The 12,838-nt window shown below is 38.0% G+C and overlaps 1 protein-coding gene across 3 annotated transcripts; it reads right to left on the reverse strand.

Moving 5' to 3' along the window:
• Window positions 1–495: 495 nt before the first annotated feature.
• Window positions 496–12,572, reverse strand: LOC127494826 (E3 ubiquitin-protein ligase RNF128). 3 transcript variants are annotated; one of them, XM_051860994.1, is made up of 7 exons: window positions 12,074–12,572; window positions 7,108–7,355; window positions 6,868–6,939; window positions 6,677–6,759; window positions 6,417–6,504; window positions 6,180–6,309; window positions 496–5,700 (listed from the first exon to the last, which is right to left on the reverse strand). In XM_051860994.1, the coding sequence occupies exons 1-7, from the start codon at window positions 12,498–12,500 to the stop codon at window positions 5,696–5,698; spliced, it is 1,053 nt and encodes a 350-aa protein (XP_051716954.1). In that variant the 5' UTR covers window positions 12,501–12,572; the 3' UTR covers window positions 496–5,695. The 3 variants fall into 3 exon arrangements, with proteins under 3 accessions (XP_051716954.1, XP_051716953.1, XP_051716952.1); XM_051860993.1 differs by having other exon boundaries at window positions 496–1,734; window positions 12,074–12,571; XM_051860992.1 differs by having other exon boundaries at window positions 496–1,737; window positions 12,074–12,570.
• Between the last annotated feature and the right edge of the window lie 266 nt (window positions 12,573–12,838).

Below are 12,838 nucleotides of genomic sequence, written 5' to 3' on the forward strand. Positions count from 1 at the left end.
AATCAGAAAATGAGGTTGTAGTAAGAAAGGAAGTTGAGGATCAAAGAGGATAGAAGCAGTGAGGGTGATACCAGAGATGAAGAATATAAGTCATATATTGCTGTGGAAGTCAGGCATTTTTGGTAAATTGCCCTATGCCAGTTTGGAAGATGTGATCCATATTGCAACCAGAGGTCAGGAAAGATGCCACTGCCTGTTGGCCTCACCACACTGACAAGCAAATGCTCCAAAAATGATGACTAAACAGGTCAAAAATCGAGCTGCATGTGGCAAGTGTGGGGTTCACTGAAAAAGAAGAGTCTTGTTGATTTGCACTTGTGCTACAATCAGTGATTTGGACTTCCAAAAAAGAAACAATGTTAAAGATTGTTTTAATGTTTTTTGAAACACTAAGACATGGTTTCGCTATTTTCCACGCAGCGAAGTTGCATCTGAAATGTTTTTGACATTTTCACATGCGAGTTCCAAATGAAAGTAGCACAAGATGAAATGGAATGTTAATAAAGCTTTTTAATTTTTAAAATGAAACCCTTAAAAAAGGTCAAAGTTAAAAATATATATTTATATATATATATATATATATTAGCCTTAAATGTATGTAAAATATAAAGTGATTCATTTTTTCTAACTGTGATTTCATAATTAGTTCCATAGAGGGTTAAAGCAGCAAACAGTGATTAACAGGAAAATAATGATTTAATTAATGTACAGTATATGAATAATAATTTTCATTCATGTTGATAAATACTGAATCTGTTTTTGTGCAAGTGAGATGAGTAAATGCATGCTCACAATCATGTTTACACAGCGCACACAACACCTCTTCACTTACTCATGATTTCTTTCAACATGGGGACAAGGAGAGATGTCAGCCAATAAATGGAAAAACCAAGTAACTTATGGTACTTAATTGAAAAAGTAATTTTGTTGTAAATTTTAAAGCAATACGTTACTTTACTTGTTTAGTTGGAAAAAGTATTCTGATTACGTTACTCTCATTACTTGTAATGCATTACAACCAACACTGGTTTTTGCTAGTAAAAATTAAATGACAGAGATCTCTCTGAAATTCTTACTAGTTAACATTACTGAGATCAAAAGATAATTTGGCCTTCCATGGTCATGGGGAAGCGCTAATGTGTTTTTGTGAATGTCCATATATCTGTATGTGTGTGGGAGAAAAAGAGCAAGATAAATTTGTTTATCACTTTTTCCTATTGTCAAATTTACTTAGAGTTTGTGTGTGTGTATTTGTGTGTTTGTGGTTCTGTTGCAGTGATGCACTGCAAGCGTCTTTAAAAGTGACATGGAACTGTAATGTAATCAAGACCTGACTGGGACTTTTTTAGCTGCAGTTATTGGAAAATTAATATAAACTGATTTAACTTATATCAGTTTAAAACCAGCTAGCTCTTGTTATGGCATTAAAACAGATTCACTTACAGTACAAGTTTTACTGAGCTCATGACAGTTATGCAAGCTGTCACAGTAATTAATCATTTATATATATATAGTTATATTTATATATTAGGTTTCTTCTCTTTTGTATGCAATTCTGTTTGACACATTTCACACACTTTTTTGGCTGTTTGTGATATTCAAGATATTAATCTTGGCTGTTGATGTCCTGTTGCTCCATTATCTCTGGTTCTTCTTCAAATGCTTGGTTCTCATAAATGTATTGTGTCTGGATATCCGGTTCACAGTACACACAGTCTGATGTGTGTCCAAGAGCTGCTGTAAAGAAAAATCAATAACTATGAGTCATCAGTATACACCATATACAGATTAATCCAGCATAATATTGATAATGGCAAAGGCTTATCAGGTTACTGCTGTATTTATGTTGATTGAGGTTATGCTTATATATTGTGTTTATTTTATTCATTATTCTGATAACCTTTACAAATCTATGTTTTAGGATTACTGCAGAATTTTATGTTTTTCTGGAATTATATTTAAATTTTTCTTATTTTATTGGTTTTTACTATATTTGGTTACTGTTTGGGTTCATGCACAGTCCTTGGTTCCACACATCAGTACTCAATAGTTGAGCCTCCAGCTGAGTAGATAAGATGTCGATACTGGATTGGTAAAACTTTATGAGTCACATGTGCGCCAGCTGGCTATATAAGAGGCGCCTAGAGAACACATCATCAGCTTCTTTGTCTTCAGGAAGCCGTTTGTTTGTGTGTGCGTGTGCATAAGTCTGTGTGTATTTCAAAGAAAAAGAAAGGAAAGAAAATGAATGAATGCAGGTTTAAAAAATGTGTGTGAGATATATCCGTGTGAGAGATATATCACACCAAACGACACGCATGATTTGTGTGATATGTCTAGGAGCAGAGCATGCACGGGCAGCCCTCAAAGGGGCTGGCTGTGCTCACTGTGATAACTTTACAGTCAAGAAGCCTCATTCCCGACTGGCTCTATTTACGGGGTAAGGGAGCCAGATGTCTGCACCCTGTGATTCGGGATCCGCTGCTGCAGAGGCAGTGTGGTGTTTATGATCGTGAGGCTCGCAGATAGATCTGGCTGACGAGCCAGATCCTCTGTTGCCAGTTCCGAGGCTCTCACGCTGAATCCGGAAGCCAGCTTGCCGTCTTCTTCCGGTTTGGCAGAGAGTGTGCTGCTTAGCCGCTCTAGTTCTGAGGAATTAGATGTGACTGGAGTTGAGGCAGATGTATTATATGAGCCCGCCTTCTCATTGTCACCCCCATACAGGGAATTACTGGATGTGTAAGACCGACCTTGTGCCAAGACCGACCTTGTGCCACCGGCTGCTTGCTTGCTGCTTTTCGCAACGGAGAGGCATTTATGGCTTAACCTGTCAGAGCTAAAGGAGAAGTAGAAATCATTTCTCCTTGACCCCCCGGTTTCGCCTTCCAGATTTTTTGGCACTGCCGTGGAGACCTTGGTCCAGAAGTTTAGGGAGGTGAAGGTTAAGTCAGTGGTGTTCGAGTGTTACATTCTCAGCTGCAGACAACATCTTTCAGTCCCCCATTCTGAGCCTGTCATTTTTCTTCTAAAATGAATGGTGGATGACATCGCTGTCTCTTCACAAACATTCTCATCATGCGTTCCTTGTTCTGTTTTCCCCCTCCTCATTATTAGTTCATATGTATCAGCTGTGTTCCTTTAATCATCCTCATTTGTGTTTGCTATATATGTTGGTCCCTCACATTCATTTTCTGCCCCGATCACCATTATGCTAAGTGTGTTTTGCAATTGTCTGTCTGCCTGCCTGTTTGGATTTATTATTAAACTTTGTTGTGTTGAACTTTATTAATCTGCCTTCACCTGTATCCCTGCAACCATGGCAGATGATCGGACTAGCCCAAATGGACGATAGGGCTAAGTTTATCATCATGGCTCAGGAGAGCCCTGAATTATTTTCTTTTAGAAAGAATTTTAGTTTTTTGGCCAGCAACTGCCTTCTGGACGACGAGACCCTAAAAACCCTGTTCCGGATTGGGGCAATGTTCCACCACCACCACTGGACTAGACTGGAGGGAGACCGTCATTCGGTTTCTGGAGAGCGTTGTGTCTCGATTCGGAACCCAGCCAGACCCAGAACAAATTTTGACCCAAGTGACTATGGAGAAGTCACGAGAGCCCCCCGCAGATTGAGCAACACCACCCGTCGCGACGAATGAGCCAGAGCCTGCCCAGAAGTGGAGTCTCAGTGTGAATCTGACCAGGGGGTGAGCCTGTGACATCAGCGGCCGAGGGAACGAAATCTGAGGACTGGCTGATGGACTTTAATGGAGACTTATTGGTTCCCACCCTATCCCACATGGTACCTGAATCTGTTGTAGACTATGAGAATTGTTTGGACAATATTCTGTCAGTTTGTGCGGAAGAACAACTATTTTTGGACTGAGAGCTTTTATTTTCATTAACCTGCATAGACTGTGTCATTTGTGCCTGTAGCTTTAGCAAGTCTCTTCTTTTAGTCACCACAAAGCCCAGCCAGTCCTCCAGCCCCCTCACTACTAGATGTCTGCAGCCCTGTGCCGTCTCTGGGCATGCCCTGCCAGGATGTCGACCTGCAGGTCATGCAACCACTAACAGCACCTGTCCCTCTTGGCTCCATCTCGGCCTGTCAACCTGTCGGCTCTGCCCTGGCTCCTCCCACATTAAGCTCCACCAGAGACCCTCAGCCTAGTGGCTCTCCCAGGTTCCCTCATCCCACCGGCTCCTCCTTGGTCTATTGTCACTAGGGTTGGGAACCGAGAACCGGTTCTCATCCGGAACCGGTAGTGTTTTTTGAAAAGAACCGGAACCGTGCAAGATTTCTAAGTTTCGGTTCCGAAAACGGTTCTGGTGTGATGGGTGGGCGAAGTGCGGGGAGCGTATCCTTTAATAGAGACATCTCACATCATGAATATTATAGCAATGAATGCACTGAAAAGCCCTCGCGCTACTCATATACGTCAGATTACAATGCAGAGAGAGAGAGAGGTGCCCAAAGCTGCACGATTAATCTTTAAAAGATCACGTTCTCGATTTCATCAGCCACATGATCTAATTCCTAAATGACAACGATTCGCCCATGTATATTAAACATTTGAACAAAATAAAATTGCGACATTCAAATCTGCGTTCGCGCTGCCGTTGATCTAAAGAGAGTTGTCATGTGTAGATATAAACAGCTTCACAAACAATCTTTTCAAATGCACAGTATCATTATTTCTGTGTGACAAATAGGCCTATTCCAATTATATTATATATATTATGGCTTATTATTCAGATAGAAACGCTGATGTTTATGTATAAAAAATTACCTTCTGAAAGTAACTGGACTTCAAATAACGACTGTATCGATTGCATTGTTACGCCACTAGGTGGCAACAAATTTACTGTTAAAAATGTGTCTATCACTGAATCATTCTTTCAGAAACAAGTCTTTATGAATCCAACTCACAAAAATATTGTTTCACCTGTCTGAATCTTACATGTGTGTTCAAGCATCTTATCTAATTTGAGGTAACACGTTACAATAAGGTTAATTTATGAACTAACCATGAGCAATACATTTGTTACTGTATTTGTTAATCTTTGTTAATGTTAGTTAATAAAAATACAGCCGTTCATAGTTTGTTCATGTTACTTCACAGTGCATTAACTAATGTTAACAAATACAACTCTTGATTTTAATAATGTATTAGTAAATGTTGAAATTAACATTAACAAAGAATAATAAATGCTGTAGAAATGCAGTTCATTATTAGTTCATGTTAATGTAGTTAACTTCTGTTAACTAATGAACCTTATTGTAAAGTGTTAGCGAATTTGTTGAGATTAACAGTCATTTTACAAGAATAATAAACAAAGGACTGTTTGAGTCGAGTATTGTGCATTTTTCCCTTACTACTATTTTTTTATTAGTGGTTTAATTATTTTAATGGAACCGGAACCGGAATCGTTAGGCAGAACCGGAATCGGAATCGGAACCGGAAAATTTCTCACGATTCCCAACCCTAATCGTCACACTGCCTTCGCCATGGACTTTTGGGCCATCTGGTATGCGTCGACACTCCACCCCTTCCTTCTTCCCGCCAGGTACGCCTCTGTCCTCGGTCACAACATCATTGCCCCAGTCCTTGGGTGCTCTGGCTCCGCCTCCACCGCTCGTCACCGCGGTGTTGCCTAGGCCTCCAGAACCTGCAACTCTGCTTAGCGTCATCGGCTCTCAATCTGTATTATGTATTGTAATTTATGTATGAAATCTATAAATCATAAAAATGTATTTAAATATATGAATTGACAATCACTTTAATAATCACTCAAAATTATATTTATATTTAATTAATGGTTAGTTTTAAAATGGCCTCACTCTAGACAAATGTATCATGAATTATTATACATTAATTCCTTGTTTGCATTTTAACCAGTTGTGACATCAATCATAGAGGAAAAAAGTCAATAGGAAACCAACAAAAATGTACTACAATATAATGAAACTAAATATTTGCTATAAAAATAAGTATCATTTTAAAGTGCATATATGGAAGAAAAAAAAAAAAAAAAAAACCTTTTGTTAACTTTTAGGAGTATGTGATCATCAGCAATGCAATGAAAATGCAATGTTTTGTTGTTAATTTCTAACACCTACACCTACATGGACGAACACAATTTAAAGGACAGCAAATGTTTTTGTGGTAGCCTTAACTCACTTTCTGCTGTTTGAGTGCTTGAGCCTAATGTGTTGTGTTGGTCTGCTGATGTGACTGTCATTACTGCAGCTAAACAGAATGGATTGTTCGATGGTGATGATGAGGGCTGCTCATCACTCTCCTCATCAATCTAAACACATACAGCAACAAAGAATCTCATGTTAGTAAAACAAAAAAAACAAAAAAACATCATCTATGTCTGAATTAAGATGGCTCAGTATGTGTTGGCAAACTGACCTTGAATTTGAGGATATTAAATTTACACATGGGACAGGTGGGGTGTTCCAGGAGCCAAGGCTCAATGCATTTCTTATGGTATAAATGTCTGTAAAAACAGAATGTAGCTCATATTTTCAATTTCTTTCATATTTACAGAAAAAAAACAAAAAAAACCAGCTATGTTAAAAGTGAAGTGAACACGCTATACTGACACTACTATGAAGTTAGGAAACATCTGTAATGTTAAACTAAAATCATATGTGGATTTCATACTGCACCTGCAGGGTAGAACTGTGACCTGTTCATTATGTGTGAATGAGTCAGTGCACACCACACAGGTAATGTCCTCTGAGTCAACCTCCTACAGACACAAAGGCATGATGCTTTTACTCACTGCAGTTTAAATGCTTTCTGAATTTATTTTACTGAACACAGTTATTTATTTTATGATTTAGCAATGGTACAATACCGGGTCACCTGTCCGCAGAGTCCGCACTTGCAACTTTGCTATTGCTTTTTCAGCCACTTTTTTCATCTCCCTCTGCATAGAAATGAATGACAGAACCGAATTAGCATTAAAATAATCCCTTAAAATATTACAGAATGTCTGGAATATATCTGAGTATTTTATATTGAACATACTAAATATTTGAGTAGATTTGACTCCTACAGTGAACTTGACCAACTTTTGAGTGACTGAATACTTTACCTGTTGCATACGAAGTTGTCGTTTTATGTACATTCGTTTGATGAGCAGGAAAACAAAGTAGAACATAGTGATGGCTGTTATTCCAATGAAGGTGAAAGACAGTGCGTATGCCCATGTAGTGTTGTACCAAAGGCCATACTTATTGGCTACAGTAATCGCCATATAGACATCTGAGCCATTCTTGGTCAGATTAGTGATTTCTGTGCCTAGAATATTGCCAAGCGTGATGGCAACTATGTCATCAGCACCTGTAGAAAAAAAAAAAAAAAACATTAACCATGACTGATTAGTTATTAAGATCAACAGCATAGCATACAAAAATATTACTGGATTAGAGGGAATATAGTTATCCATCGCTTTGACAAATTGGATTGGATTGCAGCAATGTCATGTTGATTATTTGCATGACTATAAAAAGTGCCAAGCATGCAAAAAGTATCATAGTTTAAAATCTGTTGTAAAACACCTCTTTTTCAGTCCTTGTGACTTGGTGGTATACATCTTCAACTATGTTTAACCACCTCAGGCAGTCTGGAACTATGAAATTTAACCATGGTTACTGATGTAAACATGGTTCTATTAACAGTGGAAGACCACCAGAGTCTCTGGTCACTCAAACTGACAAGAATGACTGCAGAGACAGCATGGCGTAAACAGAAGCTTATATGGACTCCGATATGTCATTCGTCAAGGTCAGGTGTGACTGAATCTTTACGAGATTCTCGTATCATACGCAAGTTAATGAACCTTTTCCACTATGTTTAACCATCTCTGGCAGTCTTCCACTATTCATAGGACCACTTGTTATCCAAATATCTTGCAGTCAAATAAATGTCAAGTTGAACGTAAAAAGTCTGGAAATCAGGGTTTTCACAACACTTCAGAGAACACTGGGGTTTTACAGTTCAGGGAAGGAACTGGAATTTATGAACTCATGAATGTCAGACCAATACTGAAAATGAATCATCTGATAAAATTCAACTCAACATAAAATTTTACAGTGCCATATGTGTTCTGAAAATAAACAGTTAAGTCAGTGACAATTTCAAACACTTTCTTAACTTATGTTAGGACCTGAGCAACAGTTAGGTTATATTTTGAAATATATCTACATACACAATCCTTTCAGTTAATTCATTTTTGACAAGTTGTGTGGGAGTGATCTGATTCAGGTCATGTACAGCATATCAAAATTATCAAGATCTGAGCTCTGTCTATTCCACCCAATCCCCCCTCTCCAAAGGGTTCACTTGACTGTATATGGTCAGGTTATGAAGAGAACGGGTTTTAAATGAAGAGTTTTGTTTTTATAATCATTGCATGACTAAAACCTGTTAAGGTGATCCTTAACAGGTTTTAGTCATGCAATGATTATAAAAACAAAACTTCATTTAAAACCCATTCTCTTCAGAAGGCATCAAAAACTAAAGCATGTTAAAACACCTTGTTTTGTTTGTCATTATTAAATGGGCATTCAGTTGTTTTTAGCTAGCATTAGCATTGTTGTTCTTCATGTACTTTAAAGTCACCATGAAACAGAGGTTGCAATAGTCTTTTCTTCCCTATTGTGACGTATTTTAGAGTGAAACGGCTTCTGGAACAAAAACAAAGGAAGGGCGGGACTTGATTTTGTCCATGGAGAATTGATTGGATGGTTGTGGTTTGCTATTGGTGGATCTCATGTGAGTGACAGGTTGTCCTGCCCTCGATCCAGTAAACAAATCACCAGATGAGAGATATCGCTGCAAGGGGAAGTTATTTTGATTAAAGATTATGAGGAACATGAATTTAAAAAACAAAAAGATATGCACAGATGAATCATTGATAATAAATACTGCAATATTCCATAAAAAACAAAAAAACAACAAAAAAAACAATTGTCCATTTTGATTTCATGGTGACTTTAAGTACAGATACCACAATATTGTTAGACGCTGCAACTAACAACATCATCAATCAACGTGGATCAGTTTGATCGCATCTGAGTTTTACAGTATGTTAATTACACTGATACTAGTGAGCTTTAGAGAGCAGTCTACACAATAATTAGTTCCCTTACCTGTACATAATTTAGATGACTCTTCACAAAAACACAACTTGTTTCTTAAAGTGTATAACCTTTTAAATTAGCATCAAACTACTAAATGCACTTTTAAGGCGATAAAGGAAATTGTATATTGTGGTAGGGTGAATTCAAGGTGATTAGGACACTTTGCCGTTGAGATGACTTGGAAAAAGTGTCCCAATCAACCTGAATTCACACTATCATTTTGTCATTATGACATTGGGGAAGATGAGGGAAGATGCCCCGCTTAAGAACAAAGCACATTTACTTTTAAACATAGATAAAAGTTTAGCATGTACAGGGTGATGATGCTGTGTTATTAAGTGAAATAAATAGACATATTTGGTAATTGAGCTGTCATAGCACAATATGTATATAAAACACTTGAGAATATCCATTCATTCTCGAAATCGCTTATCCTCTGTGGAGATGCGGCTGTGGAGATGCTGGAGTCTATCACAGCATTTTGGGCCACATGCCAGTCCATCACTCACACACACATGCACACTCACATTCACACCTACATCTTTAGATTGTGTTTGAAGTCAATGATGCATGTTAATGATACCATTATTGTCTCTGTAAACTATAGAAATGCAAATTTATGAAAACTGATGTCATGCACATGTGTTGTCACATGTCTGCTGTGTTGTGTTTCTTATGCCAAGTTTATACTACAGGACTTTAAATGTCAGCAGATCGCTGTGCTGTTCAGACTACGTGACTTGATGTGGAGTCTTTAAGTCGTTGTGGTGTTTACACTACATGACACTACGTAAATGATCTGCAACAAGGAGGTTACACACTACACGAGCTGACAACAGCTCTGTCACCCAACGAAATTATTTGAAAATGGACATTGGGAAGAAATTAGATTAAATTTTGAATTAAATTTAATTAAAATTAAAATAACATTATATTAAAAGTTTAAAACATTCTGGCTGACCACCCAGAGTTAAGACAACCATTATTTTAGAACGTTTCCCTTTATTGTTTCCATGACGACGCGTCATGATTGTCAAGTGACACACTGCGGCCAGCGGGCCACACTGTATGACAGATGTATTGCTTTTCTCACCATGTCATCAACTATCTGATATTCCGATTCTCAAATATGTGCAAGTGAGTGTTTTTTCAAACCTAGATAATGACCCTGATCTTAATATATATAACGTGAATTCATCCATTTGTCCCGAAATACATGTGGCCGGTGAACTGGGAGAACAATAGAGTGAGTGAGCTTTATAGTTTCTTACACAATGTGTATCTGATATGAATAAAAGTCGGCAAATTATATTTGAATGGATTGTTATTGCTGCTTCCAGTGTATATTGCATTGGCTGTTGCGTCGCGACACGTGACACCACAGGAGATCGAGTCGGCCGACAGCTCCAGATATTTAGCATGCTAGATATTTGTCTGGCATCTGAGAGGTGTTGGCGACGCGTCAGCAAGCCTCTTTGATGCGTCATTGAGTAGTTCACACATAAAGATTGGCGAGTGCCGATCACTCGCTGATTTTTCCCCGATCACAGCCCGACCTGTCGGCGGGCTCGTTAACTGGCAAATCGGGCTTAAATCGGGCTTAAAATCCTGTAGTGTAAACTTGCCATTAGTTTGACCTAGTTTCTCTCTGTCATTCTGTTAATTATGTAATTAGTTTCCACCTGTGTTCATTTACTCCCTCATTAGTTCCTTTGTTTAGTCAGTGTATTTATATCCTCAATTCTGGCTTAGTCTTTGTCCATTCTCGTCAATGTATGTGTCTAAGTTATAGTGTTTGTAAAAAGTTTCCTGAGTTTAGTTATTAAAAGATCCTGTTTCATATTCATCCTCGTCTTCGTGAGCTTCTACTAACACGTTACGTGATGTGTCGTTTTTTTTTTTTTGTTTTGTTTTTTTTACAAAGTGACATCGCCAAGTACTGGCCTGGCAGCAGAATACAGCTTTTTCAGCTGTTTTCGCAGATCCATATGGGGATCATTTTGACAACGTTGTCATATGTACGTGAAAAACGCAAAGGAAAAACTTTTCGATTTTTTAGTAGCCTACATTGTTGCCATGTAAACGTGCCTTTAGATATTCCAGACATGGGATAGCGACTTTAAGTGTAACCTGGACACGCCAATATTGTAAGAAATTTTACTAATGAAAGAATAGTGTGAGAACTATACTATCTCTGTTCTCTCTATCATCTCAGTAAGCTTTTATTAAGTTTTACGCAAGCGCAGTAAGATGATTTAAGCATTTTCAGACGTTTCAGTGTGGACAGGAAACTTTTGACAGAAAATGCTAGTGTGGACAGAGAGCGTTTTGAAACACAATTTTCATGTACAATGTAGACGGAGCCAGAGGAAACCCACACAGACACGGGGAGAACATGCAACTCGACAAAACATTAATGTGTCCACAAATAATAAACAATAATTTAATGTCACAGATAGTCTAATTTAGATCAATTAACCCTTGCCCCAGGGAACATCTTACCCCATTTTACCTTTTGGTTTGTGGTATGATTTTCATTTACATTACAATATTTAAGCACTTTTAAGCAACTTTTTGCAATAACTGTACTTTTATCTGCCTTTTATCTGCATGTGTTTCATATTGTTGAAAAGTGGTTAGGATTAGGGTAGTGGTGGTGTTAGGTGCTCAAAAATGTTCATGAAAATATAAAGATATATATAAAAATCGTTTTAACCCAGCAAAATTAAAAAGATAAGAGACACATTTATTTATAAAGATAAGGCAAGCATTTAAAAGCAATGAAGTTCCAAGTTCATTGACAGTGAAACCTAGAAGTACTTTTCGCGCCTTAATAGTCGCATACAAGGCGCTTGACCATGCTTTGACACCTTGGGAGTTGGAACAGGTTGAGAACAAGTAGAGAAACTGTCATACCTGTATAGGGCATAAGGCTAGTGTAATTTCCTGCTCCATCTATATTGTAAATAACCACAGCAGAGGCTCCATGTCGCTGGGCAGCCTTTATCTTCCATGAATAGGTACAGTTTCCATTTTTTATCAGGGCAATCCATGGCTGGTGACTTGAGGTGAAAGTAGTGTTTCTTGAGCATGCCAGAGGATCCGTATTAGGAAGCACTATTAGTCCAGAAGCTGGTTCCAAGGGTGAGTTTTGTCCAAACGCACCACACTCACATACACTGCTTATAGTTTCATTAGATTCTCTGTCAAAGTATCTAACGTCCACATAGGCAGTCCAGTAAATCAAGGAAGCACTTTGTTGGAAACAGTACTGGAAAACCAATACTGTCAACCAGATACATGAATGGCCATGTCCATGCATTGCTCTAAGCATTGCTTTCATTGCATCAGGTAAACACTCCTGTGTCTTGGCATTACTCTGTGGACATCAATAGTAATCAGATGCTTCTAGATGGTAATATAAGATGGTTTTTACGTCAGGTAAGGTGTTCTTATCACAGTGGACCTTGGACATTGGTTAAGATAATATTCATTTGAAAGGGTTGGGCTTAAGTATTTTCTTTTCAGGAAACTGCTGCCACTTTAAGCCCTCTGTGGAACTCCGGGTCAGTTTTACACTTTTTAATTTTTAACGCTAATTTACATCAGCTTAATTTAGTGTTTGGTCTGAATTTCATTTTATCCAGGTGATCTTAATGTGGCAATGTAATATAATTTTTC

Source organism: Ctenopharyngodon idella, chromosome 14 (genome assembly GCF_019924925.1).
Source record: "Ctenopharyngodon idella isolate HZGC_01 chromosome 14, HZGC01, whole genome shotgun sequence".
In the NCBI taxonomy this organism is placed as follows: Eukaryota; Metazoa; Chordata; class Actinopteri; order Cypriniformes; family Xenocyprididae; genus Ctenopharyngodon; species Ctenopharyngodon idella.

Bases quoted from the DNA above. Each gene is read 5' to 3' on its own strand.
- LOC127494826 (XM_051860992.1), bottom strand. From the start codon at position 12,500: ATGAAAGCAATGCTTAGAGCAATGCATGGACATGGCCATTCATGTATC. The intron at 6,940-7,107 runs GTAAAGTATTCA...ATTTCTATGCAG, and splicing joins GACAACTTCGTATGCAACAG to AGGGAGATGAAAAAAGTGGC. The intron at 6,310-6,416 runs GTCAGTTTGCCA...GTATGTGTTTAG, and splicing joins TTAATATCCTCAAATTCAAG to ATTGATGAGGAGAGTGATGA.